Here is a 27,524-nt window from a genome sequence, read left to right as displayed (position 1 = left end):
TAAAGTGCTAACCTAACCCAGTGACAAACTCCAGTGGGAAAAGTCCATTCAGCATGGCAGACATTGAAGAAATGCTGATTAACGGCTCCAGTCCTCTTATTTAGTTGGCCAAGTGATAGTTGCTGATATTTAGCATAACATTTCATTCAATATTAAAATGTAGCAAAAAATATAGACAATTTAACCTATTTTAAGCCAGATTTGTGTACTTAAGAGAATCACGTCATTAGTTTAGCAAAATACTACCTTCAAACTATTGTGAGTCACGATTTCAGTCGAGTTTGGACGGTAGTATTTTGCTAAACTGCATATGAAGAGCGTACAAATCATTCACACCAAGAACGATAGCTATAAAGATACTGATAACTACATTAGTGTCCACACCAACGCACGATAACGTTTATTATAAGCGCGTCTGCTGCTTTAAATGCTCTAGCTCTTTAAAGCCGAGTGGATTCTGATTGGCTGTCAATGTTTTTAATCATTCATCAACTGGAAAAAAATCGTTTTGAATCGTTCCTCTGTGTCGTTATCGTTATAGCTGTGGTGTGGACATATGAGAATATGTTTATTGTTATCGCTATTAGTTGTAGTTTAAAAGACACTTAATATTCAGAACTATTATTGACTAAATTGAGCTTAATAATGACACAATCTGTATCATTGACTAATCTTACTAGGTGTGAACATGCATTTAATGATGCCTGTAGTCAACTAATGAGGATTGAACAACATTTTAACTCACGTAAACACTCGTTGGCTTCTTTCGCAGTGGCGCGCTGCCAGGGCCGGTCGTAATGAAACGGTTTGCAGCGGTCACACTCCGGACCCTCTGTGTTGTGTTTGCATTCGCACACCAGCTTTCCGTCCTTCTCTCGCACACACCTGGAGGCGTGGCCGTTACATTTACACCTCCCGCCCACTTGGAAGTCGCCAACCGCGTAATAATACGTAGCGGGCGGCCCGAGCGGGTCTTCGCTCTCGCGTCCCGACATGGGCAGCGCTCTGAGGTGCTGCGGGCGACTGAAGACCACACGAATATCAGTGACCGTAACCCAGTCCTGTAGAACAGGACTCGAGTCGAAGTCCTTCCCTGATGGGCGTCCGTCTAGCGTGCTGAAAGCGATAAGGCCGCCGGAAAGCGGGTAGAGATCAGTGTGTCCGTCCGTGCACAAAGCCTCCTGCTCGTTCTGCTTGGTGATCGCCGCTTTGTTGGGTCGGTTGTACATGCGACGGCATTGCGACGAGTAGAATTGGTAGGGCGTCCAAGTGCGGCCGTAGTCCATGCTCTTAAAGATGGCCAGGGATTCGGGACGAGGGGAACAGAACTGCAGGCTGACATACGTGATTTCAAACTTCTTCCCGAGCGACAGTGTGAGCGTCACGTTGAGCGGCGAGCCCTGCAGGTTCTCCGACTGCCAGCACGTGAGGTTGTGGGCAGAGTTCAGGTCGGTGAGGTAGTTGGGAGGGTGTGCGTTGCGAGGGTCCGATGCGTCGCAGACTTGGCACGAGCGCACGGCGGGACGGTCGTCGCGTTCAACTAAACTGCACGAGCGAGACGCCGGCCGCCCGCAGACACTCGACACGCTGACCTCCTGACCGAACGCTGCATTGATGAACTCTGGGATACATCGGCGGGCGGCACCCGTCTCGTCATAGCAGGGGTCCGTCGGTGTCGCCTGAGGCCCGGCGAATGGGTTGGGACTGTGGCTTGAGGCTTGAAACACAGTTAGCAGAGAAAGCAAGTTCCGAAAACTCCACATGATGTCACGGGAGAGAATGATGAATGTGGGATGGGGAGAAACGTATCCAGATGGATGGGTAGAGAGGGGGAAGTCAAATAAACAAATATGGTTGTAGCGTCTCCTCAGACTGGCGGGGTCTGGCGTACGTGTGAGATCTCAGAACGACAACTCCAGCCAGAAAACGTCCAGTAGATAGACGACTCTCCTGGAGTCAACCCTCGGCAGTGTGCGTCTGGAAATGGAACGGCAACACAATGTTAATAAATCAAACTAAACTCAGTTAATCAACTATATTCACTCACCGTAAGATTTATATAGTAAAGACCATGTCCAAAAATGAATGGAATTACAATGATACCACAGCATAATTGATGTGCATAAAAGAAAATGCCAAAAAAAATAAAACAGGTCTAATAATACCAAACAGAGCCTGAAAAGAAACTTATTTTTCCAATAAATGGTCAGTAAAAAAATGGAGCTTAACCTTTATATAATGCAACTTATCTATAATAATATATATGAGCAGTTAGAAGACTACATTTAAAAATAAATAAATAAACAAGCAAAATATCCCAGAACGGGTAAGTACAGCATTCATCTAAATTAAGCCGTCACTTAATAATAGGGGCTAGGTGGTTTGGACCAAATGTTGGTTGGTTTGTAGTTATTAATAAACTCACAGCAGTAACTCAAATACAGTAAATATGCTAAATATATGCAGCTGCTTGATATTTAAGTTGTTTAGTAGTTTTAAATCCTAGCTTCAACATATTTGCAATCATTTGTGAAATGTGCTGCCATGATGCTAGTGGGTCGGCAGAGCGTCGCTATGCAGTTGCAGAGGTGTTCTAATGAGATTTTAGTGCTCTGCTATTCGGTTCCTAGGGTGATTGCTAAGTGCTTGCTTACAGACCCAAATCAAAAGTGTCTAGATGTGCTCGGGTTCCTCCTTCGACGCGCACCCGTTTCACGCTTCAGCAGGTGAAAGCGGTGATCACTTAGTTAAGTAACAGCACACTCTCCTCAACAACACATGAGACTTGAGGACTCGCTGCGGGACGATGCACACACACTGAACTAGAAGAGTTAAAGGAATGAGCAACTTGTGCAAGTGTGTTTTAGAAATACTCATTAATAGGCATTTCAACCAAAAGAGCCATTTTAGGAAAGCCACACATGCAGAAATACACCGCAGATGGGTTAATTTGGTCTTGGTAAACACATGCTGAGATTCCTAATGTTTTTCGTGGGGGCCGTTGGGGATTTTGAAAGAGAGCGTTTAATGTAATGTTGCTTTGCTCAGATGCTTTTCTATGAAATGGTGATATTTATCGTGTTTTAAAACAAAGAAAGCGTACTACCTCGACTGCTGGAGGAATCTGCGGTCACAGTCCGTTCCACGTCCTACGAGCCATGATCCGGACAGACACCGAACGTATAAAACTGGATACTCTCAAACTCTCCTGATGCTTGGATCCGCAGGTCGACGCACATATGATCCGCCGGGGGGGAATCTGATGAGATCCGCACGCTGTTTAGAGTTAATGAGAAACAGTTTGACATGAGCGTGTATCTGAGCCCAATCACACTTCTACAGCACTACAAAGAGCAATGAACCATGAAACCAGAGTAAAACTCCTCTCTTAGGACCTGTCACTGTGTGTGTGTGATGTGAATATCAATGCGGCTCTTTCTGCTCGGGCCCCTTTGCAACGGTACAGCCGGACCCTCAAATAATGACTGTAAAAGCACGTTATACACATCTGCTGAATTCTGTCAAATAAACTATACTTCATTTAAACGCAAGCCAGATAAATTCATCATTATTATAGTGCTGAAGACTAGATGAAACGCTCAGATTCCTACAGGTTTCACGTCACAGCTGTTACTACATCATGCTCTTCCCATGCAACGACAATGAAGCTGTCAGGCATCAAAAAGCGCACAAAAGCACTCCTGAAATTCTCCTGAAACCATTCCATAGCTATGTGTGAGAAACAAACGAAACGTGGTGTCATTTACTGGCAATATTGAGAATCAGACATGTCCGATTCATGAATCATCTTTCCAATGATTCAGTTGATTCAGTTCACAGATTCATTTAACTAACTCAATCAATAATCCACAAAGCTACAGTGCACTACTTTAATTACATTTTTTATGGTGCTTTTGTGTCCTTTTTCAAGTTTTTGGGCAAGCAAATGATAGCATTAGTATTATGAAGCTACAAAGCCTGACAGTTGTGTGTTTGTGAAGAGATTGTAGAGCATTTGTTAGATATTTGAAGACACTAGCCCTAAAATGGTCCTTTTTTTCTCTGTTTCTGCCACCTTAAACTCACACATCTCTCTCTCTCTCTCTCCACACACACACACACACACACACACACATCTCTTCAGTCACACATCATCAAACACCAAACAGAGAATTAAGCTCATTATTTGACCCTCACGCTGTCAGTCGAACTCTCTCACCCCACCTCTCTCTTTCTCTCCCTCGCTCGCTCACTCTAGCATAAACACACAGACGTACACGTATAAGGGTCTGAGACCACTACTGAAAACACTTCTATTTTGCATTATTTTCTAATTCAGTTCAAAAATGTAAGTTATCGACACAACAATTTGACAAAAAACAATGAGATTGTGATTTAAAAAAAACTGATGATCAATGTCTCCAGCATTATTTGAGAATGTTCCATCATTTTGTGCTTCAATGGGAGCAAAAATGTAAGCTATTTTACACAATTTTGTCTTGAACAAAATGACTTTTATATATTTAGATCTAATATATATATTACAGAAATACATGTGTGTGTGTATATATATAGTATGTGTGTATATATATATATATGCTCGACTGTTTGAGCTACAGAAAAGCCACAATTTCACAATTTCAAGTCCTAAAACTTTACTTATTTTCCAGAATTAAATGAAAAAAATAATGTCAGTGCGGTCTCAGACGTTTTCCCCATTGTATGTATACACACATATTCTCATTGTGTGGTCTTTTTGTGTTTACACAGTGTGTGTGTCCACACCGCAACATCATTTACTGACGGATCTGTCTGATTCGGAGGAAAAAATACACATGCCTCTGATTCACACACACACACATCAAGAGCATGAGACAGAAATAGGTGAAAGGTTTGAGACAAAAAGAGGGACAAATATGGACAGAACCGAGGACAGGGACGATATGTGGGAGGATAGAAAAGATAGATAGTGGCTGAAGATAAAGGACGTCAAAGTAGAGATTAAATATATATATATGAGAGAGAGAGAGAGAGAGAGAGAGAGATGGATCATAATGAAGAATGGACATCTCTTACAGAATGACTAAATATGGAGAGTTGAGTTTCTCCACCGAGTCTGTGTGTGTGTGTGTGTGTGTGTGTGTGTGTGTGTGTGTGTGTGTGTGTGTGTGTGTGTGTGTGTGTGTGTGTGTGTGTGTGTGTGTGTGTGTGTGTGTGTGTGTGTGTGTGTGTGTGCATTTATCAGAACTGAGACATACACACATAACACAAGTGCACAAGCTCAGATGACAACTGAATGCACTTCAGATTTAAAGGTGAATTGTATTTTTTTTTTCATGCTAAAATACCTTCTTGTATCCCAGTGTAAAGATAACATCTGTCTTTATAATATTTCGTCAAATTATAACTTGGCTGCATGTACAGGCTGATGGATAATGTTAACTAAAAACCGAGTAAATATTTAAACATTTCTTTAGCAAACTCACATTCAGGTCCAGGGATATTGTTGTTAACTAAATTTAAAACTATTTTTAAAAAAATGTGTTAACTGAAATAAAATATAAATATTAGATGAAAAACTGTTTGTTTTTTCTACAAAAAATAGATTAATATTTTCCGTTAATAAGTAGAAGTACTAAAACAGGAAATAAAACTAAAACGCAACTAAGTCTAGTAAAAATAAATTAAACGTACTATAGATAGTCTTTTTTTTTTTTAAACTAATAAAAAATGACAAAAGCGCAAAAAGATTTAATTTAAATAAAAAGTGATTAAAAACTATAATAGTAAATAAATAATACTAAAATAACGGTTCAGGTTTGACTCCAGTCTGAATGAAACGCCCACTTCTCTGTCAATTCCCGATGGATACAATTTTCTTCCTGAATATCCTCTTTCATTTGGAAACACATCACAATTATGGGAGTAAAATGAGTTGCGAATGTTCATGTTGATTGTAATGGGGAGAGAGAGAGAGAAATCGGTCTGGACAAACTAATCCAGAGCGTCTCAACCCAGAACAATCACGTGTGCTTCGCTCTCGCTCTTCATCTGACTCCCTTCTTCAATACCAAATTTTCCTTTAAGAACTTAAAGATTGCAATAACCAGATATAACAGAGAGGTGTGTTTGCTGTCAACATGAATTACTCAACAGAAAATGGAGGATCGGTGTTGATTTTACGTACATTAGTGTTGATAACCGTGGACCTGCTCTGTTGTGTTTATGGAGTCTCGGGTCCGTCCTAGGATTTGTTTTTTCACCTGTTGTATCGTTTCATCAGCAGGTGAAAATGGAGCATCTGATCACTTAATAAAGTAACAACAGGACATTATTTGAGGAATCTGGGAAGCAAAACTGATGCAAGTCATAAAACAGCAAAATGCACGACTACTAATGTGCGAGTGGAAAGAAATCCGCCTGGTTAAAGAATGCAGCCACTGCGACCAGACCCTTCCTTCACACACACGGACCAAACCCAGCCCTTACTAAAACAGCAGAACCTGATCCTTAACCACACACACACACACACACACACTCACAGAAACACACATGACCACCGGCTCATGCATTGATTGCTGATTTGAAAATAATTTGAAGATTTTTTGAGAATCTGTGCAGTAATACATCATGTGTTGCTTCACAGTTGTGCAATTTTACTTTAGGGACAGAAATTCTGCCAGAGGTTCACTAAAACTAATCTAGCAAAACCTTTCTTTAGAGACGTCCAAATACAATAGAGATATATATATATATACAAATATATATATAAAAACAATAGAAGACTATGGCATGTCCTCATTTAGATATATATGCAAACATGTGTGTGGTTTAGGCTGGTGTTGGGGGTTTATTGCACGGGTGTTGTGTAATATAACATGCAAACTCACACATAAGTACACACACACACACACACACACACACACATCTTTTTCCAGTTGACAACAAAAATTGCACCGCTAGGCATCACCAGCTTTGAACTCAGGAGGGAAACCACAAATAATTTTATGAAGTGTTCAAATACTGACAAACACATTTTGTGCACCACTCTTACTCGCGCACACACACACACACACACACACACACACACACACACACACACACACGCACACACACACGCACACACACACACACACACACACACAAAGTCTTAAGGTGCCAAGGCTACAACAGATTGAATCATTTAACGCCGCTCTCCGACTGGACACACTCTGTATGTGTATGTGTGTGTGTGTGTGTGTGTGTGTGTGTGTGTTTAGGCACACCCCAAAAGTTACAGCGCAGGAGTTGCACGGCATAGAATAACTACAAGCGCACACACTCCCACAATTACACTTTTACGGCTGTCACCTGCTATTTTATGACCCCTGACCTCTTGACATGCTTAAAATCACATGCATAAACAGACAGACAAAAGCAGGAGCAATGCACAACTCTTAAAGAGGTCATATCACACATTATTCACACATACAAAAATATTTCATATAATAATGTTTTTATCCTAAGATACACTCTAGTGTAAGTAAACCGAAAACAGTCATTTTGTGGTTAAATGTGTCTGTTTCCCACATTTTACTCTTTACATTATGCAATATGGATGGTCATATGCTCAAATTTATTTACCTGTCTGACATTAGAGAGTTTTGGAAGTTTGCAACACTTTAATAAATGTTCCTAAAAGTTCTAAAAGTTGTTTTCAAAGTACATCAAACTCTTTTATCTTGAAAGATCATCATTTGATTCATGATACGACCCTTTTAAGAGGTAAGTCCAGTAAAGCAGTAAAAGTTAGTGGAGGGGCTTTTTTTGTTGGCGACAAAAGAGAAAAGGGTGTCATGCACACACACACACACACACACACACACACACAGATGAAGCTTCCTGTGCTGGAAGAGGAGGAGAGTGAAATATAGGCCATGTTGACTTTAGCTGCTAAGGTGGACCGAGCCAAGGCTGTGTCAGATCCAAACCTTTCACTGAAGTTGAAAAACGCTCTAATGTTGCCCAGCGCTGAAAATACGGCCCAATTATGTCTTAAAATGCAGGAGAACAGGAACATAACGCTAAAACGGGATCACACATGGCACACATCATATGCATTCAGTGCATCGTCACGGAAGAGTATGATGTGTGCGAATTAAAGAAATAGTTCACCCAGAAATAGAAATTTTGAATTTACTCACCCTCATACCGTGGGAATTTCGTCCTTCTGTGGGATACAAAAGGAGATGTTTAGGAGAATGTACAAGCTGCTCTTTTCATACAATGAACGCATATGGTGACCAGGGGAAGTGGAACTACGAAACAGACAAAAAACAATATAATAAAGTAGTCTAGTCGACCAAGTCTTCTGGAAATAAAATGACAGTTTTTTTGTGAGAAAGCAGTCACTTAAGGAAATATTCTATCTTTTTCAAAACATTTTAATATCCGTCACATGATCTGTGAGAACTGAGGGTATTCAGCATCACTTTCATAAACATTTAAATATGCGCAAATACAAATAAGATTTAAGCGCTATGACAGTAGGGAAGCTTTTCAGTGAAAAAAAGGTGCTTTTTTTTTTTAGGTGCTTTTTGTATATTTGATTCATTGTATGGAAAAGAGGAGCATAAACATTGTGCTAAATATCTCCTTTTGTGTTCCACAGGAGAAGAAACTCATACGGCTTTGAAACAACATGAGGATGAGTACACGATGACAGAGTTTTGATGGGTTTTGGTAGTAAGTAGGTCAAGAATCAAACCAACACACGGTTTGCTACACCTTTGACTTTACTGGTAAACAGAGCTTTTCGTTTTGACAGCTCTTGAAACGTCTGATTTTTTTTCCCTTTTCTTGAGGGCCAGCAGTGGGCAGGATCAGTAAACTGAGCTGGCGTAAATGTTTTTCCCAAAGTTTAACTCTACAGTTCATCTGTGACCTCAGGGAAACCAGAGAGGGGCTTCACTGCAATAAAAATCACAGGAATCCACACAAACACACACACAAACGTGTGTGTGCCACGTCCATCAGGGGAAGCAGAAATCTTGACGGTGTCACGCATACCTAAGAAGACTCGTGTAGAGTTGCTTTGCTTGGCATCGCTCGTGGACCGGGAAGGAAACCCAGTTTGGAGCGCTCTGTTAAATCACCATTAAAAAAAGAGAAATTCTCGCTCACCTGTCAGAGAATATGAGCAGTGCACAGTGCCGCCCTCATTATTGTTTAATCAATATTATTCATATCTATATAAATACAACAGAACACACTTAATGAACACTGGCTGATTAAATATCATTCACTGCATTTGAAATTCATTTTAGTAGTCACTTATTTACAACAGTAAAATCTTAATAAATTCAAAGAAAACATTGTTAAAAGCTTTCAGAATAATTGTTTTATATTAATATCACACCAACAAAGATTTACTGTAGTAACAATCACTAGTATATAGAGTATATAGTATGTATGGGGAACAATGGTAACCAAGCTGAATTTTCATAATGCAATGCATTCAATGTAATTAGATGAGCTGGTTGTGATCTGCAAAGCTCTCACTCACCTGACTTAACAAATCACATGCTTAACTATACTATATGATGCTACATATATCTCCAATTATGATTGCAAAATGCATGATGCACTTGAAGTGTTTTGATAACTCACCTGAATCTGTGAATCCCGTCTGAACCTCTAAACCTCATTCAAGAGCGGGTGTGTGGGGAAATAAATCCAGATCGATTGGTTTAGTCCCGTTGTCTGTTGGTGAATGAATGTTACTCACAGATCCAGCAGCGGTCAGTTCCGTTCATGAGACAGACACACACTGACACACGCTCGCGCACTGAGAGAGGGAGAGAGAGAGAGAGAGGAGGGGTGACGGAGAGAGAGCCAAGGTGAGAAACTCGACTGAGCCCCCCTCAAACACACACAATTCCAGACACAAACTGTATTAGAGAGGGAGGCTCTGTTTCAAACCCTAGTAAGCCGCCTACCTAGACGGCATTTGTGGGCATCATATGCGGCGGCGCGTGGTGTTTTGGGTAATAGTGCAACATCTTTGCCCGTCAAATGAGCACACAGGATTTTGTGGATTCACGCGCGCCAATTATACCACAAAAATGCTGTCTTAGCAGCAACTCGCTTTGTCTTCAGACGCGTCCAGTGGGTGGTCGTGGGTCTTACATCTGGCAGAGTCGCGTACTGCATTTTTTTGAGCATCATAGTGGCAGACAGCATTTTTGTTTCGCATGTATTTTTAGCAAACGCTTTATAAGCGACTTACAAATGATAAACAAGCAATTTATCTTACAAGTGCTGCAATATTAGCGTCTCCAGATGCGCCTGTCGACTCCGTTACGCGCCTGTAACACACGTGAATGACACAGGCACCTATGATGCTGTCTAGGTAGGTAACTTGGTTTGGAGACGCCGTGTGTGGTCGGGGGTCTAGCACTATGCGAATTATACTTAGAATTTAGGGTGTGGAATTTCGCCTTTATAGAGAATCTGTGAAATATTACACGTGAATACAAATGTAATTTTCGAGGCGCAGTCTGTGAGGTTCGTCTCGCGCTTTTATAAACTACTTTGGCTGTACATTCACAGTCAGCTAACCGTTAATTATCTTTTAAACAAAACATTTTATATATATATATATATATATATATATATATATATATATATATATATATATATATATATATATATATATATATATTAGTGATATGAAAACCTATAGATATAGTAGCTACTCACCTCCTCAGACTTACGATAGCGTCTGTTTTTCAACTAGTGAAAATAAATTGTAATCTAACATGGGATAGTTCACCCAAAATGTTTAATTCCGTCATCATTTACTGATCCACAAAGTTGTTTCAAAGCTGTATGGATTTATTTGTTCTGCTGAACACAAAAGAAGATATTTAATAAAAGTTGATGGACCCCATTGACTTCTTCCACAGTATTTTCTTTTTTAATACTAAGTCAGTGGGTCCCATCAACCGTTTGGTTACCCAAAATATCTTCTTTTGCGTTCAGCAGAACAAAGAAATGAATACAGGTTTGGAACAACTTGTGGATCAGTAAATGATGACAGAATTTTCATTTCTGGGTGAACGGTCCCTTTAATACTGAGACGTTTTAAATCCTTGAGAAACAACTAAGCCCTATATCTAGTAACTTTTTCTAAAGACCGCTCGACCTCTTGCTGTGCGTTGTGAAGGGGGTGTAGCGGGTGAGGAGGTCAGACTCCAAACATTCGCACCCTCTGGCTGCAGCAGACGTCTTTGCGCATGCGTGTTAGTGCTCTGCTGATGTTCCGGCGCTCAATTGCCACACTAATGTTTATTTATTCCACGATACTATCTCATGGAGTCATTCCAGAGTCTTTGATTCCGGTAAATCATCGGAAACAATCGGCGTGTGTGTGAGATGAAGAATCCAGATGGAGCGCGTAATGAGAACACGGAACAAACTCAAGGCAGATGCAGTGTGTGTGTGTTTGTCCTAAACAGATCAATTATTATAATCATCCCGCACCGTCCGAGTAGGAAACCGTGATGCATCACAGAATTCCAGAACTGAACCTAAAACACATGAGGATGAATCGCACATCACGTGATCGAGATCCTTTAACGAGGGCGTCTAGGTGATAATATCTATAAATAAATAAAAGAGACACCGTGCTTATTAAAACAACTTTTATTGTGTTTCATCATGCAGCTCAAGAAAGATCTTGTTTTCATACTCTCGAATGACCTATAAAGCAACATACTCTTCTCGTCAGGTTACAAAACGAAGACATTTAACATTATACTGCGCATCTTCCAAGGAAACATTCATCACGAGAACTTTCTAAACTGATCAAGACAGTCTTCTGAAAAATACTAGCCCTGGAATTTTCCAAACAGTGATTCCTCCACCTCAAAGCACTGAAAAGAACATCATTAAAAAGATGTGGAACAGCTACAGTTCTGCCCAGGACTGGCCATCCTCCAGATCCGAGTGTGTGTGTGTGTGTGTGCAGGACGACAACTGTACACCAGGCAACTGTTTAAATACTATCAAATATTTCAACTACAACAACTGATGAAAATCCTGGCATCACTTACTCTCCCTCATGACGTTCCAAACCTGTATGATGTTCTTTCTTCTGAGGAAGACTGAAGATATCTAGTTTTCATCTTATATTACAGGCATCAAGATGATCAATGATGCCTGAAGTCACTGGTTTTGTGGGTCTACTAATAATAATTGTGAGGCACAAATCAGACTAGAAAGCTGTGGAGGGGAATATTCTCAGATGATAATGACATGATTTAACTTTATGGAAAATAGATTCTGTCTAACATTTTTTTGTGTGTTTGACGGAAGAATGAAAATGAGATGTATGGAATAATTTTATTTTGGGGGTGAATTATTCCTTTAATAAATCTGGCTTGCAAAAAAAGGCAGCAGAAAGTTCTCGACTGGATGCAAGACAATAATCTGATCAGCCAAAAGATGAACTATTTTTCATTTTCTGCAACACAACCCTCAGACAACACCATTCCTCCAGTGAAGCATCACGCTTGTGTTGATATTTCTCTGCGGCACAGACTGGAAAACTTGAAGAAAAAATGATTGGAACTGGGGAAGAGAAGAAAAAAAAGTCTCCTGGAGGAGAACGTGTCGAGCTCTGGGAGCGGGAGGATGATTCTCCTTTCAACACAACAGTAAACTAAAACACACAGCCAAAACCACACTGAAGTGGAGAGCCCAGTCCAACCAAACATCTGGGGGATTCACTTATTCAAATACTTTGTTTTAGATTTAATTTCATAGTTCTTAGTGTTGATGAGTGGGGAAACTCTCACATGCTTTCATGCTGACACACAATAAATAATTGCTGAATGGTTTTTAACATCACTGTATGGCAAACTGGTGTGTGCGGTTGGTTTTAGGGGGACTGGTACCACTGGTGCGGATCACAGACTCAAAAGATTTAGGATCACGCATGTGGCAACAGCAAAAATCCAAATATTTTTCCTAATGTGCCGAAAAATAAAGTAATTTCTCAATGAATAGCGTCCATGTGTGTGTGTGTTGACGTGTGTGGGAGTTTCTCAGGCCTGTGTAAGCTTCTCAACATTCCTGTGGTATTTATGGCACCGTTCAGTGGCGTTTTACTCTGATGAGTGTGTCACATGTGTGAGAGGTCAAGAAATAAAAGAGCCGTCTCCTCCTGCCCCACACAAGCACTTCACACACTCATACAAACCTTTCAGGACGATCTGTCAGTGCCATCTACAGAAACCCCACTCACAGGAGTGTGTGTGTGTGTGTGTGTGTGTGAGAGAGAGAGAGGACAGTGTGGAACCTGTGTAGAAGAAATCTGAGTCAATGGCGCCCCCTGCTGTCTGTCTGGCATTCTTACACTTCAAGATTGAGTCCTTCATGAGTGTGTTAACCTTTCATTATCATGTGGGAGGGGAAATAGTCATTCTGCAGCAGTAAAACCGTTAACACCAGAGCAGTGAGATATTTATCTAAACTACAGAGGGGTTTATTAACACAAGAGGAGGATTTAAGGTTCTGGGTCAGTATTTGTTTTCTCTATAGCAGTGTCTCATTTGCTGGTTTCAAGTCATAAATCATTCTGTTCCTCAAACTAAATGTACATATTTATAACTTTATAAAGTGTGTTGCATAACCAGCTAAAACCACTCTGACGTGCATGAGGACAAAAAGCACTAATGACGGCAGATCTGAACTGAAACCTTGAAATATGTTCACAGGTTTATAATTATATACAATTCATTAATTACAATTCAATTTATTGTACAAGTGATTGATAGATTGTTTACTTTTTTCTTTTTAGAACTTTATATACTGTTTATCAACGGCTGAAAATTCATTACAATATAACATAAACTAAGTTCATATAAAAAAATCCATCCAGATCTCTCTCTCTCTCTCTCTCTCTCTCTCTCTCTCACTCTCACACACACGGTTTATTTTAAGGTGTCTGTGTTGCAGTGTAATTATACATTTAAGTACTGAGTAATAATAATTAACTACATGTACTTAGGAATAGGGGTCGATTTAGGGTTAGTTTAAATTTGTAGTTGCATGTAATTATGCATAATTTATAGTTATTACTACAGTGACTACGTACAACATGTGTAACAAGGACAATGTTAAATAAAGTGTTACCATACATATACATATATATATATATAAACATATATATGTTTTATGTGGGGTATGTTTTGTGACAACATACCCCACTAGACCCAACATGCATTAAACATATCTTTCTTTTTCCATAGCAATAACATTGAGAATGTTTAATATTTGTCAACATATGTGTCTAAAAACATATGTGTACACTTCCAAAAAATGACACCTATAATATAGAAATATATGCAATATACAAGTGGAAACTGAGTATGAAAGTGAAATATGAAATAGTGACATAACAAATTAATATATTTGTAGACAGTGCATGAAATTCTGAGCTGTCAACCCTGCTTCACATCCACAGGCCAACAGCAACACATGAGCTTCTCACACTCATCATGATTCACTCCAACAGTGTCAGGAATGGAGGAGACCACACCTGTGCATCTATAAGCCATATGTCTGCAAGATATGGAGAGAAAAATGAGGAAAGATTCCAGTCTCATGCTCTACCGGTACAAATACACACAATGTGTGTGTCAGTGTGATGGACAGAGAGTGTCGAAATTATTTACGCTTTCATTTTAAACTTTAAATTCCTTAAAACAACAACTTATATGTATGTATGTGGCCTTTAATATAGACCTGAATATTCTGTTTAATAACGTGATTCTGTCACATCTCATGAATCGTATAGTTTAACATAAATACAGTGATAACTTCTAGTGTTTATTATTTATCGTGGCAATCTAGGTAGCCAGTAGGGGGCAGTGCAGCATGTTAAATATTCTCTTCATCAAGCAGAATATGATCTATGCATGCATTCAAACTAATGACTAATTACCAGTGACCCATAAAGGAAATAGACGGCCACTATGACAACCAATAAAATTGATGAATCAAGAGCAAATGAAACATTTTAACCGTTCAAGGTACGTTTGAGTCACACAAGCAGAATTATGAATTATGCATGATGCTTCTGCTCGTCATGGAGAGCACATGAGACTGGCAAAGACAGATAAATAAATAACCATCAAAGTGCTCAGAGAAGACAGCACTTCATAGGGAACACTTGACTTTGTAGCATTAGATGCACAAATCCCATTTTGAAAACGATTAGGCCACATTTTGGACCCTATAAATGGAAAGTGACAGACATGAGCATTAGAATATACAGAAATCCTTTATAGGAGAAAAATAGCTATTTTTCACTGATTTATATTTGCATATATACATTTTTTTTAAATGTTTTTGAAATAAGTCTGTTAATTTTAACAACAATATAGTAAACGCAGTAATATTGTGAATTATTATTACAATTTAAAAGAACTGTTTTCTATGTGATTATTTGATTAAATTGTTGATGAGTAGAAAGTCCAAAAGAACAGCAAGAGTAGCATTAACATTATAAATGTCTTTAATGTCACTTTTGATGCATCTTTGCTGTATAATAGTAGTTTACTGACCCCAAACTTCAGAATGATAGTGTAAGCTTTGTTTAATTGTTGGAGTTCTTCATCTGGTATCGGTCCACAAAAAAGACAGATCTACTCCTGACTCCCACAATAGGTTCCCTGATCGCCTGAATTCTCTCCTTGGACATCAGATCTTGTGTTTCAGCACTACAGCATTAAGACATGCCCGTCCGTTCCTCAGTAAACACTGCAGGAGTGTGTCGTGCTTCTGAACTCCAATCACACAGCAAGAGTCGACACACTCCTTCCTGGAGTCTCGCATCGTCCTCATTACATCCCGAGTGGATCTGCCTGTCCAGCATCCCTTTATCTGTAACTTCCAACACATGGGCTGATTAAGAACTTAAATGCTTTGCCAATATTGTAATGGTCTACTTGTGAATACACACCTGTATCACAAACACCTGATATCCTGCAGCACAGAAACCTTAAAAGAGTTTATTTAGACACTTAATAAGATCAAATATCTGTTTGTCTGAATTGCTGATGTCTCTTTTCTTCATCATTCATCATAAGGAAATAGGAAACACTTAATTTCAATGGTTTACTTCAGACATTCAGTAACTTTGCAACTACATGTCAACTTATTCTACTAACCTGAAATAGCCTAACATGAGTTAGTTGACATGTAGTTGCAAAGTTAGAACGTCTAAAGTGACTATTACCAAATACTAGTCAAGTCACCTTTATTTCTATAGCGCTTTATACAATACAGATTGTTTCAAAGCAGCTTTACAGTGATAGACAGGAAAATAACGATTCAATTGTGCTGTAAAGCAACTCTAAAAAGCCAGTCAGCAGTCATCATTAAACTGAAATCAGTTCAGTGTTGATTCAGTTCAGTTCAATAACTGTGTAAAGGTATCAAAGTCTTTATATTTAATTCAATGTTACTTGCGTTCCGTCATAATTATTCGTTGGAATTTACTAGCAATGTCTGAGTAAAAAGTATTTCAATTAGTTTCAGATATGTGTTGAGTGCTGTTGAAGTCCTCAGCTGGTGTTTCTGTGGTTTTAGTGGCGGAATGAAGTCATTTCTCCTGAAGTTCAGAGGAACCGCAGGTGTAGAGAATCACGTGACATATTCCACTAACACCACTATAACGTCACGACCGCGTCACACACACTCTCTTGATAAATAATGATTACTTCACGACTGCTAAAAGAGTGTAGTGTGACTGTGTATAAATGTCAGTTTGTCGCTTCACTGTCATACACAGATCCTCTCCCGTGGCCTCATGGGAAAGTGTCCATCGTATCACACTTCAGAATCTCACCGGAAGTAGTAGGTCATCCGGGGACTTCTGCCCTACACTTTTATGAGCTTTGTAAATTCAGACACTGCTCTCGTCACATACAATTTTTTTTTTTTTTTTTTGTTTGCCTACTATATAGTAGGAAAGTGTGGATGCACTATTTCGCATCTGTCATTTTGCTTGCAAATTGATTGTGCATTTTTATGTCATGTGTATTTTGTATGTCTAGAGGTAAAACAGCTAGACAACTTTATTCCTGATCAAGTCCTAAAAGGTGCATGTTAGTACCTTAGAGTATAACTACTATAATAACTTATATGTACTACTATAACCCTAACAAGGTTCACATTTCTCTGAGAGTGAACTTAAGTGTGATTTTAATGACTTTTTTGATGCCACTGCATGCAATGAGTCAACACTCACTGTGATGCTGTGAGATCATGGAAAACTAAATGTTGTAAATACTCATATGCATGTTTGCATTTGTTTGCTCAGACCAGCAAAATATGAATTCACTTTGAAGGGTTCAGATTCAAATCTTATTGAGATTCAGATCAGTTCGGATGTTATTTACCATGTTACAAATCACGCTGATATAACTGAAGTTCCCAAGTCTTACCGTTGTACCATCTCGGATGTGGAAATAAAGATGCAGACATGTGCAACATTCTCAGCTCTGCATCAGAAATCTGTTTTATTAGAGCAGATTATGAGGAATAATATCACTTGAACTCACTATTAAAAAGAAGCAGATTTTGGGATTCGGAACTCAAACACATGCATATACTTTGACTCACACAGACTGTAGTAACCACACACACACACACACACACACACACACGAGTTAAGGCAACTGTTGGTGGTCCCCAAAGCACAGTATGAATGTCACCCACAAGACTAATGGAAGCGTTTCGTCACACACACGCGCGCGCGCGCACACACACACACACACTACACCAAAACATCTAACAAATCAAAATCACAAGCTTTCTCCATCGCAGCACTATTTAGAGTCACGCAGATGATCGATTATTACATTTCTACATCGGTTCTTATAGCTGTAATTCACCCAGATAAGTGAGTTGTTTTGCTTTTGTTTCCCGAGCGCAGTCTCCATGCACACACTGCACATTAGAGCATTTACTTCATTCGGTATCTCATTGGCCTCTGCCAAGGACAGAAAACATTGTGTTTAACTTTGGTCTCAAAGAACTCCCTGATTCACTCCAGCTTGGGTCATATTTTTAATGATGAATACACCCCCCCTCACAGAAGGCTGAAGTGCTCCGCCAGTCTGACGGCTGTGTGTTTTGAGGGCTAGTTTGTCGGGGATTGGCTTTCACACACACAGGCTGAAAGGGTTACTGTTCAATCTATTCTGCGCTCGCCAGAGTGCGCGGCCGAGTGGCGCCGGCGCGTCACACACACACACACACACACACACACACACACACACACACACACACACACACACACACACACACTCTCTCTCTCTCTCTCAGCCTCCTCCAAAAAGCTCTAGACATCATCAAGAAACAGAGCTGACAACTGCCCCCACCCTGCGCCAAAACACAGCAGCAGCAGTGTATCTGTCACAATAACCTCAGCAATAACACGCACTTTCCCTCGCAGTGACAGGCGCGCGTCTCGGGAACACGGAGAGCCGCTGTGCGCGTGAAGTCGCGTTTTTACGAGTCTCGCATCTCTTGAACTCGCAGACAGTGTGTTTGCTGACTAATTAACAGTCTGGTACCGTCAGCATCAGTTCACAGTCATTGTAGAGGGGTTGCAGTGTTTCTCACGCCGAGACTTTTGGACAAGAATCGGGCTCAGATTTCTGTCTCTCAGACTCCCCCCCACCCCCTCCTCTCTTCCCCCTCTTCCCCTTTCCAGAAGCTGTACGCCAGGAGCTGCTGGCTCTCCCTGCTCTATTTCACCAATGACAGTGTTTGAAAATGGCTGCATCATATTTTAGCGCTGTGTTAACATCAGCGCGCTTTTACGCACAGCGTTTCCATGCGGCCCGTGTCGAGTATTTCCACAGCGTTATAAGAGCAGGAACGGCACAGAATTTCACAGGAGAGAACGATCTGCATTCATTCTGCAACATATGCATCATTCAATATTTTTCTTTCTCAGATCCTTCACACTCAGTCCAAGTTTAACAGATTTTATTGCTAAAACCATGGCATTTACATTGACATGTTTATTATTATTATTATTAATATTCTCTTAAATTCATTTTTAGAAGTTTTCAAGTAGAATTTCTGGTATATTCTATTCTCTTCTCTTTATCTATACATACTCACAACAGTTAAAACAATAAATAAAACGTACACATTTGTTTTTGTTTTTTTACTAAAATACTATATGATTTTCAAAAGAAAGAAAAGGCTGAGTTCACGTGTATAATTTTCAGCCCAGCCTTTTTCTTCTTCTTTTTTTTAAAATCTTCATTATTGATATTAATATTTGTACAAAACTTCTAGGCATCAACGTAGTGTTCTTCTTCAGTCTCTATAAATAGAGTTCAGTGAGGAAAGTGAAGTTCTCTCTTGCGTCTTCGCAATAATTTCATAAAAATAACCACGAGCTGAAGTGCTCCTCGTGAGAATATATGGTCCTGATCCTTTAATAAAAATAGCTGCATTCTTCTTCGTCTTCTTCCCTTGACTTAAATATGTACATATATGTCATATACTTTGAATTAAAAAGCTATATATATATATATATATATATATATATATATATATATATATATATATATATATACACATATATACATATACATACATATATTTAAAAAAATAGATTCGCTATGTGGCGCCACACATCCCTGTCCGTGGGTAAACAGTGCAATCATTGAGAATCGATCCACCCTCTCGCTGCTCAGCACGAGCACTTGCACTCGGAGATGATCGGGTACTGCACCGGTATCCACGTGCAGAACTTCTGCCTCAGGAACCCCTGGCAGTACCAGCGCAGGAAGGTCTTGGTCACCGACTTGACCGGCTTGCAGGACATGCCCTCGGGGAAGGAGCACGAGCGCTCGCTGAAGCAGTTCCCCTCCTTGATGTGGCGCGGCCAGAAGCGCGCGCCCAGGTCCTTCCAAGTGTACAAAACCGGGCAGTGCGTGTACATCCACAGCCACTGCAGGAACTTCCTCCGCGCCTTCTTGCCCAGCTTGACGCGCCTGCCGTACGGCGTCTCCGCGAGGTCCAGCTTCTTGAGCTCGGGCGGTATGGGCATGCGCGGGAGCTCCGGGGGCGCGCTGGTGTTCAGCTGCGCGGGCAGGTGGATGGACATGAAGTTGGGGTCGAAGTGGCTCCCCAGCTTCTTGCGCAGCGTCTTCTCAGAGAGGTCCTGCTCACGCGGGTCGTACTCCGGGTCGGGCTCCTCGATGAGGCCCGGGACGGGCAGGTGTTCGCTGGGCGAGGGCCTCAGGCGCAGGTAGTGCTGGGCCGCGGTGCCGTGCGCGCACAGGAGCAGCAGTAGTAGCGGGAGCGCGCGGGTGATGCTGCCCATGACTTGTCTTCTGTGTGTCTATGGAGTGGAGTTGGCCCTCACTGCGCCCTCGTGCATAAATAGTCCGAGCGACAGCACGAGCGAGATCTTTTAATAGACGGCCGCGTGGCCCGGAATGACATGGGCTGTTTTTTTTCCTTCTTCTTTCTTTCACAGGGTTACTCGCTCAGGTGAGGCGTGCCAAGTGCGAAAGGTTCAAAAGCGTATCCTCATCGGACTTTCCTCTAGCGAAGCTGTTGGCGTGTCACCATGGCAACGGGATAGGATGGGATGGCACCGTTTCTACAGCCTGCTCGGGTTTTGTTGCCGGGTGCCACCCAAACTGGCGTTTGAAATGTCAGCGCGCCCGCGGAATGGAGCGCGTCTTAGCCAATGTTATTTTTACGCTCTCGCTCTCTCTCTCCCTCTCTCTCCCTCTGAGCGCACAGGCTCCAGTCCGTCCCGCCGAACCGGCGCTGCTGACCCGGGACGAGAGCCGCTCAGTTTCTCCTCAGAGCGGGCAGATCCTGCAGAACTCCGCGCGCAATCAGAACCTCAACCCGCGTCTAGAACATGTTCGGCATTAGTCCCGTATAAAATCAGACTCTTGACAGTTCCGAGCAGTCCTTTACACGTCACGCGTTCCCGCGAATATCTGCTGCATGTTCTTCATATCCCCGCGGTGTCAGAAATCCGTCCGAAAACTCGCCTGGTCCTGATCTGGGACAGAGGAGAATGAGCGCGTCTGGAGGAGAACGCCTCTCTTTCCCAAGTTAAATATCCCCTCCCATTCCCTCCCCCCTCAACTCCAAGAGCGCGCGCGTGTGTGTGTGTGTGTGTGTGCGCGGGGCCAGCTCACCAAGAACCCTCACTCTGACTGACAGCAGAACACACACACACACACACACACACACACACACACACACACACACACACCACAACAGCTCTAGATTTATCACAGGCTGTTACAGAACAGCAACCAGAAAACACACATTTGGGATTTTCCATATCTTGCACATTCCGTGACACTTAACCCACCTATTATGATGGTCTTGCACAAATAATGTTCAAGTGGAAACCTTATAATTCATTCATACCACATTCAAATTACACTCTGTGCTGGATGCATCGGTCATCTGGGGCTTTGGCACATATTAGCATGATGCATATTGTGTATTTATTTAAAGAATAATTATTTTAATGCTTTTCTTTCCCCTAATAAAGCCTCGTTTTTTTTAGTAGTCTGACATGGCTAGTTGTGCCACACACACACAGGCAACATCACTTTTCCCAAGGAAAAAGAAAAACAAAGTGAAGTGCTTAGGAATCCAATAATTGGTCCATTAAAGCGCCTCTGGTTTGTGTGGAGGTTTGTGGATTCGGCTTCGACCTTTGCTCTTGCCACCGGCAGAAACCAACGCGCATGAACTCTCGGGGTCACCACATAAACGGCCACAATTAAGTGTTTCAACAGGCCACATAGCGAGACGTGTCACCTCTCACGGTGCCTGATATCCAAACGACAAGAAAAAATGCAGCACCACCATCACTATCATCCAGAAGCCGAGCAGCTCTCAGGTGAAGAGGCGAGTCAACGTTCAAATCTCGCCAATTAAATTGTGCACGAAAAATGCATGTGTAAAACTTTACAATAACTAGTCATTAACAATATAAAAAAATGTCAAAATATTTGAATGCACATTAATTCATCATTAAACTTTAGCATTATTTAATAACTATTTAATAATGCTCAAAAGATGTGATATTATTGGTTAATATTCTTAATGAGCGTGTTATTTGAAATGTCTGTGGTGATTGCAGAGGCTGGAGGGATCTCCCTCTGTGAGCTGTGGGCTTCATGACATGAGGAGTGTGAAGAGTGTGAGGCATGTAAAGCAGGGCCCCAGCAGTCTGTGGATGTGTGGATGTGTGTGTCGGTGGCAGACTGTCTGGCTGCGGTTCTTTGGTTCTGTGGTTCAGCTGCCGGGGTCACGGCGCATATTGACCGCTAGAGGGCGCTAACGAGAGCGGCGCACTGATGCTGCACAGGAACTCACTAACACACCATCAGCAACATTCAAACAGCTAAACATGTCCTGCAATTTTAGTTAAAGGGTAACTAAACCCCTGGTCAGAGCCTGACTCCACCCACTGGCAATATTTGAAAAATGCTGGAAAAGTAGGCAGAGCCCAGTGGAGAAGGGGCGTGCATCTGTGACGTATCTCTCTGCAGGCAAGGGCATGGTTAGTTGGTACCCTCTGACGTCAGAGGGTACCACAACTTCCAATAGGAAAATTCAACTGCAGTAGCCACTGTTCAACCTGAAGAGGGCAGCACTCAGACGTTTTTACACCATATTTTGTAAAATTAAAACACTTTAAACACAAATGTCAAAAAAAAAACTACTTGAATCAATGAACAGCACTATTAAAGCCCCATTCTTACAGATCATTAACTAAAAAAAGTTGGTTTAGGGTTTAGTTACCCTTTAAAGTATTTGCATATTCAAATTTGAACGAATGAGCTTCTGATGTTATGCAATAAATAATGATCTGAAAATGAATGTTGTTGTAAAGTGTTAAAAAAAAAATTGATGTAGCTAAACCCAATCAGGTCCATCAGTTTCATTCTTGCGAACTAATTCACATAGTTTGATTAAAAAAATATTATCAAGAATATATCTCAACTGCATCAAACCACTTTTAATCTGGCAGTATCTCAACAGACGTATGGTAGAATTCACTTAAAAAATGATTCAAGAATTAAAATAATAAAGATAGACCCATATAGACCCTCAAATACTGCAAATATATGAGTATCTAGAGACAGAACTAGAAACTAGAACGATGGATGGATGGACAGAAAGATGGACACATAGACGCACAGGTATATAGATAGATGGATGGATGGATAGATGGATGGACACAGACAGACAGATGAGATAGATAGATGGATGGACAGATGAGATAGATAGATGGATGGATGGACAGATGAGATAGATGGATGGATGGACAGATAGACATAGATGGACTGATGAGATGGATAGATAGAACGATAGATAGATAGATCTGAAGATATTCAGAATAAACAAATATAAAAATAGGCTATATAGCGTAGCTAGCCTATAATATTGTTGACTCGTGATCAATTGCTTAATGTCCAATAAACGTAAATATCTAACGTGAATATCACTTCTTTTAATTCATTTAGGCTCATCTGATGCTCAGAGTAACTGTGTTGTTCAGTCAGAGTAAACAAGCGAGTTGTCACTCATCTCTCGGTCTCTGCTCTTGTTTCTCTCAGTGTTTCTCTGGCTCAGTGTCTCTAACTGGAAGCAGATGCTGGGAATCTGGGCTCGTTTAGCGCTGCCTGTTTGAAGATTTACTCTTTATTCTTTCTGAAGCTTTCACTGTAAGCCTTGTAAACAGCATTAAATTGACGAATCTCTGTGGCGACAGCGATGGAGGCCGGTGCCGCGTGTTTATCGCGATGTAGTGATGAAGTGCTCGATACGAACGAGTGTTTGGGCCGGTGCGATAAGAAATATTTTCGTGAGTTGGTACCGCGGGATGATGTCATACCTTACGTTCAGCATATGGGAGCAACGGCGTTTGATTGACAGCTCAGACTGTGAGGGTTTTCAGTGACACAGCATGGGGACGCTTCCCTCGAAATGTGTGTGTGTGTGTGTGTGTGTGTGTGAGAGACTGGGCGCACAACTCCAGCACAACACAACTCTACTCTTCTATTCAGGCCTAACGTGTTGCACAGAAAGGGGAGGAGAAGACACAGGAAGAAAAGAAAAGTGGAAGAGGGGGTGGGCAGGAGGTCAATAATGATCTCTCGGCCTCATTTAATTGGGATGCGGTCAGTGTGTGTGTGACTTCACTGCATTCCAGCTTGATTAACCTCATTCATGTTGCCTAAAATTAAAATGAATGCGAGAAAATATCCTGCTGGGACAGAGAGCTGGGAAAAGGAAGAGACCCAGGGAGAGGGCATTCCCAATGCGAGGGGGGCGGGATGACATCACATTCCTGGAGCCAGATTCATAATAACCACAAGATATTGCTGTAAATGTAATTCAGCCCGTCTCAGAGGCCAAATGCGTACGGTTGATGTGCGAGTAGCTGCGTGTGCCCAAATAATCAGTTTGATGGCTCAATCGGATTGGAAAGACTTCATGTAAACACTTCAATCGATCGGGTTGAAAGGGCTGGACCTGAATTCATCCAATTAACATGAAACAGAAATAAGCATTTAAAAGCTTGAATACGACTATCTTTCATTTATTTTAACTCTCCGCCAGCTAACCACTCCGTAACCCAAAACGCACTCGCAAAACAAAATCTCACTTTCTAATATATTTGGCAGATATACTGTTGGCTCATTTTGCACACAATACAATCCTGAAGTTTGTCACCCAACACACATTTAAATATTCATATTTTGTTGTTTTGTGCTAGAGCACACGCTACACAACACATCGCAGATTAGCTTTACTTGAAACACTATCAAAGCATTGGATCAATATGCCAAATGAACAACCGCCATGACATTTAAGAGCTGATAAAAATCATTTCTGTAAGAAGAAACTTCTTACAGTACATTAAAGATTCTTACCAACTCAACAAACTTTGTAGTGTATATACACTGCCGGACCAAAAAGAAAAAAGAAAAAAAAAAGCCACTGTTTAAGAGTCTATGACTGGTTTATTATTGCAGTGATTATTATGTTTCTAACATGTTATATGTTTGGCAACAGTTCTTCTAACTCTAACTGATGGAGTGTGTAGCTTTTCATTTCTGAAACAACCATGTATGAAGAACATCATGTTCATATTCCAGGATGATAATATCCAGATTCATCAGGCTCAGATTGTGAAAGAATGGTTGTGAAAAGCTTGAAGAATCATTTTCTCACATGAATCCAGAGCTTAAATTCATTGAAAGTGTTTGGGATGTGCTGGAGGAGACTTTACAGAGTGCTGGACTCTTGCATTGACATCACAACATCTTGATGGAAATAACATCACAACATTTATTTCCATCAATGGAATTGATTTATTTCCTGATGAATCCTGACATTGTCATCCTGGAATATGAACATGATGTTCTTTCTACATGGTTGTTTCAGAAATGAAAAGCTAAACACTCCATCAGTTAGAGTTAGAAGAACTGTTGCCAAAAACATGCTAGAAACATAACAATCACTGCAATAATGATCCAATCATAGACTTTTTTTTTTTTGTCCGGCAGTGTATATTGTTTTTATACTTACAATCAACGACTATCAGTAGATTTACATGTTCATGAGATCAGTTCAAGTGCCTTCCCAACTGCTTAGTTTCATTCAGCTTCATACTCTAGTAAAGACTTTTTATGAAGCCTATTTCTATGGCGCAATTGTACAGGAAAACCCTTCCAGAACCAACACCGCTGAAAAACTATTCTCACTTTCACCATGGACAGACAAATGACTAGTTACTAAAAACTTTGTGGTGTTGTGTCTGGTTAGGACACGCTGTCAGGAGAACCGAAACACACTTAGGAACGTAATCCTACCGAGTCCTTTAGATTTATCTGCTATCTGTCCCGCTGTCACACTCACGGCTGTAGATGTTAAACACTGTGTGTGTGAGAGAGAGAGAAAGGCTCTGTGAGGTGAAGGGATAACTCTGAGGAGTGTGTGTGAGTGTAGTGAAGATGCCGACGGCTCTGAACACACACTGTGAAATGCCTCAGTGCAGCGACAGCATGCAGAACAGCACAGGACAGAGACGCCGTAGACACAGAAGATGTCCTGAATATTGACTCACACTGGTGATCTAATCAAAAGACACATAAACGAGCAGCTGCGGACAAACACGGAGAAAACAAACATCCCTCATTCAGCACAGAGAGAGAGAGAGAGAGAGAGAGAGACAGCTGGACCGTCTCTGATAGACCTGCACATAAACACGCTTGCTAAGTGATTCTGTCATTCAATCATACAGTCAATCTATTGAAAATCTATTGCATCTTTAGGAAACTTGGTAAAAAAAAAAAAAAGAAAACTTAAAAATGACAATAATCATGATGTTCCTCAATTTTATATAATAAAAATACTGCAAAAAAGGAACGGGCATCAAAAATATATCGTAAAAGCGTTGCAAAAAAGGCACAAATGTATACAGAAATGACAAAAATTGGGTAGGGTATCAAAATCAAGCTATCGAAAAAGTAAAGAAACTGCACACTTTGAAAGCCTCCATGGATTTAATAAGAGTTTATGCTTTAAGTCATTTTACTTTTCCTCAGATAAGTCTGTCCAATCAAATCTGAGGAAGAGTCGAAGGGCTCAAAACGTCACTATTTATTCAAATCCGGTATTGGAGCTTTCAAAGCAAGCAGAACCTTTATTTATGTTTTTCGATTTATGATTTTCTTTAATGGACATTGTGATATTTCTATGAGAAATCATTTAGAAACATCATGATTATTGGAATTTGAAGCTTTTTATTTGACAACTACAGCATCTTCCTGACATTTGAAGGAAACTCTATCGCCCCCTAGAGCACTGAGGTTTGTCAGCGCCACCGAGCGATCCATCAGAGCATTACCACTGAAATCACTTCCAGCTCATCCCTGAGTTTTACTAATAAAAGAAAAAATCCCAGTTACATTAAGGCACTTAATGTAAATCAAGACCTGTGTAGAGTTCTGTTCAATATGAACTTCAATATCATGAGCGCATAACGGCGGTAAGTTTCAGCTCAGAGCTCCAGCCTCCACTCACTGGAACATCAGAAACACATCAGACGAACGTCCTCCTTCCATCTAAAAAGGACAATATGGATATATTTATAATACAGATAATAAACACACTTTTAGAATAATTTACACGAGTCCTTTAACAAAAATACAAGCCTTACATTTAACATTTTAACCCCCACAGACACATAGATAGATAGACAGACAGACAGACAGATAGACAGTCAGACAGACAGATAGACAGTCAGACAGACAGATAGACAGACAGACAGATAGACAGAGAGTCAGATAGACAGATATAGATAGATAGAGATAGATAGACAGACAGTCAGATAGACAGACAGATAGATAGTCAGACAGACAGACAGACAGACAGACAGAGTCAGACAG

At 40.8% G+C, this 27,524-nt stretch overlaps 2 protein-coding genes across 4 annotated transcripts in view; both read right to left on the bottom strand.

Moving 5' to 3' along the window:
• ntn2 (netrin 2) overlaps positions 1-11,178 on the bottom strand; it is a 32,013-nt gene extending 20,835 nt beyond the window's left edge. Inside the window, exons 1-6 of one of the 3 annotated variants that reach the window (XM_082183459.1) lie at positions 10,741-11,178; positions 9,649-9,826; positions 8,184-8,209; positions 6,188-6,308; positions 3,107-3,276; positions 746-1,977 (exon numbers count right to left, since the gene is read on the bottom strand). In XM_082183459.1, coding sequence (XP_082039585.1) covers positions 746-1,763 — 1,018 coding nt within the window. In that variant the 5' untranslated portion in view covers positions 1,764-1,977; positions 3,107-3,276; positions 6,188-6,308; ... (1 more) ...; positions 9,649-9,826; positions 10,741-11,178. The remainder of the gene's footprint in view (positions 1-745; positions 1,978-3,106; positions 3,277-6,187; positions 6,309-8,183; positions 8,210-9,648; positions 9,827-10,740) is intronic. The other 2 variants (XM_082183458.1, XM_082183460.1) reach the window with 2 other exon arrangements.
• A 7,852-nt stretch (positions 11,179-19,030) lies between these two features.
• nog2 (noggin 2) lies at positions 19,031-21,175 on the bottom strand. The gene is made up of 2 exons (XM_082183505.1): positions 19,650-21,175; positions 19,031-19,591 (listed from the first exon to the last, which is right to left on the bottom strand). Exon 1 carries the CDS (start codon positions 20,399-20,401, stop codon positions 19,766-19,768), a length of 636 nt encoding a protein of 211 aa, XP_082039631.1. The 5' UTR covers positions 20,402-21,175; the 3' UTR covers positions 19,031-19,591; positions 19,650-19,765.
• Between the last annotated feature and the right edge of the window lie 6,349 nt (positions 21,176-27,524).

This window comes from Leuciscus leuciscus (assembly GCF_965113295.1).
Source record: "Leuciscus leuciscus genome assembly, chromosome: 11".
In the NCBI taxonomy this organism is placed as follows: Eukaryota; Metazoa; Chordata; class Actinopteri; order Cypriniformes; family Leuciscidae; genus Leuciscus; species Leuciscus leuciscus.
Note: the sequence above shows the minus strand (reverse complement) of the source record. Positions and strands in the feature narration are given on the sequence as shown.

Coding starts and splice junctions, on each gene's coding strand:
- nog2 (XM_082183505.1), bottom strand. CDS start 20,401: ATGGGCAGCATCACCCGCGCGCTCCCGCTACTACTGCTGCTCCTGTGC.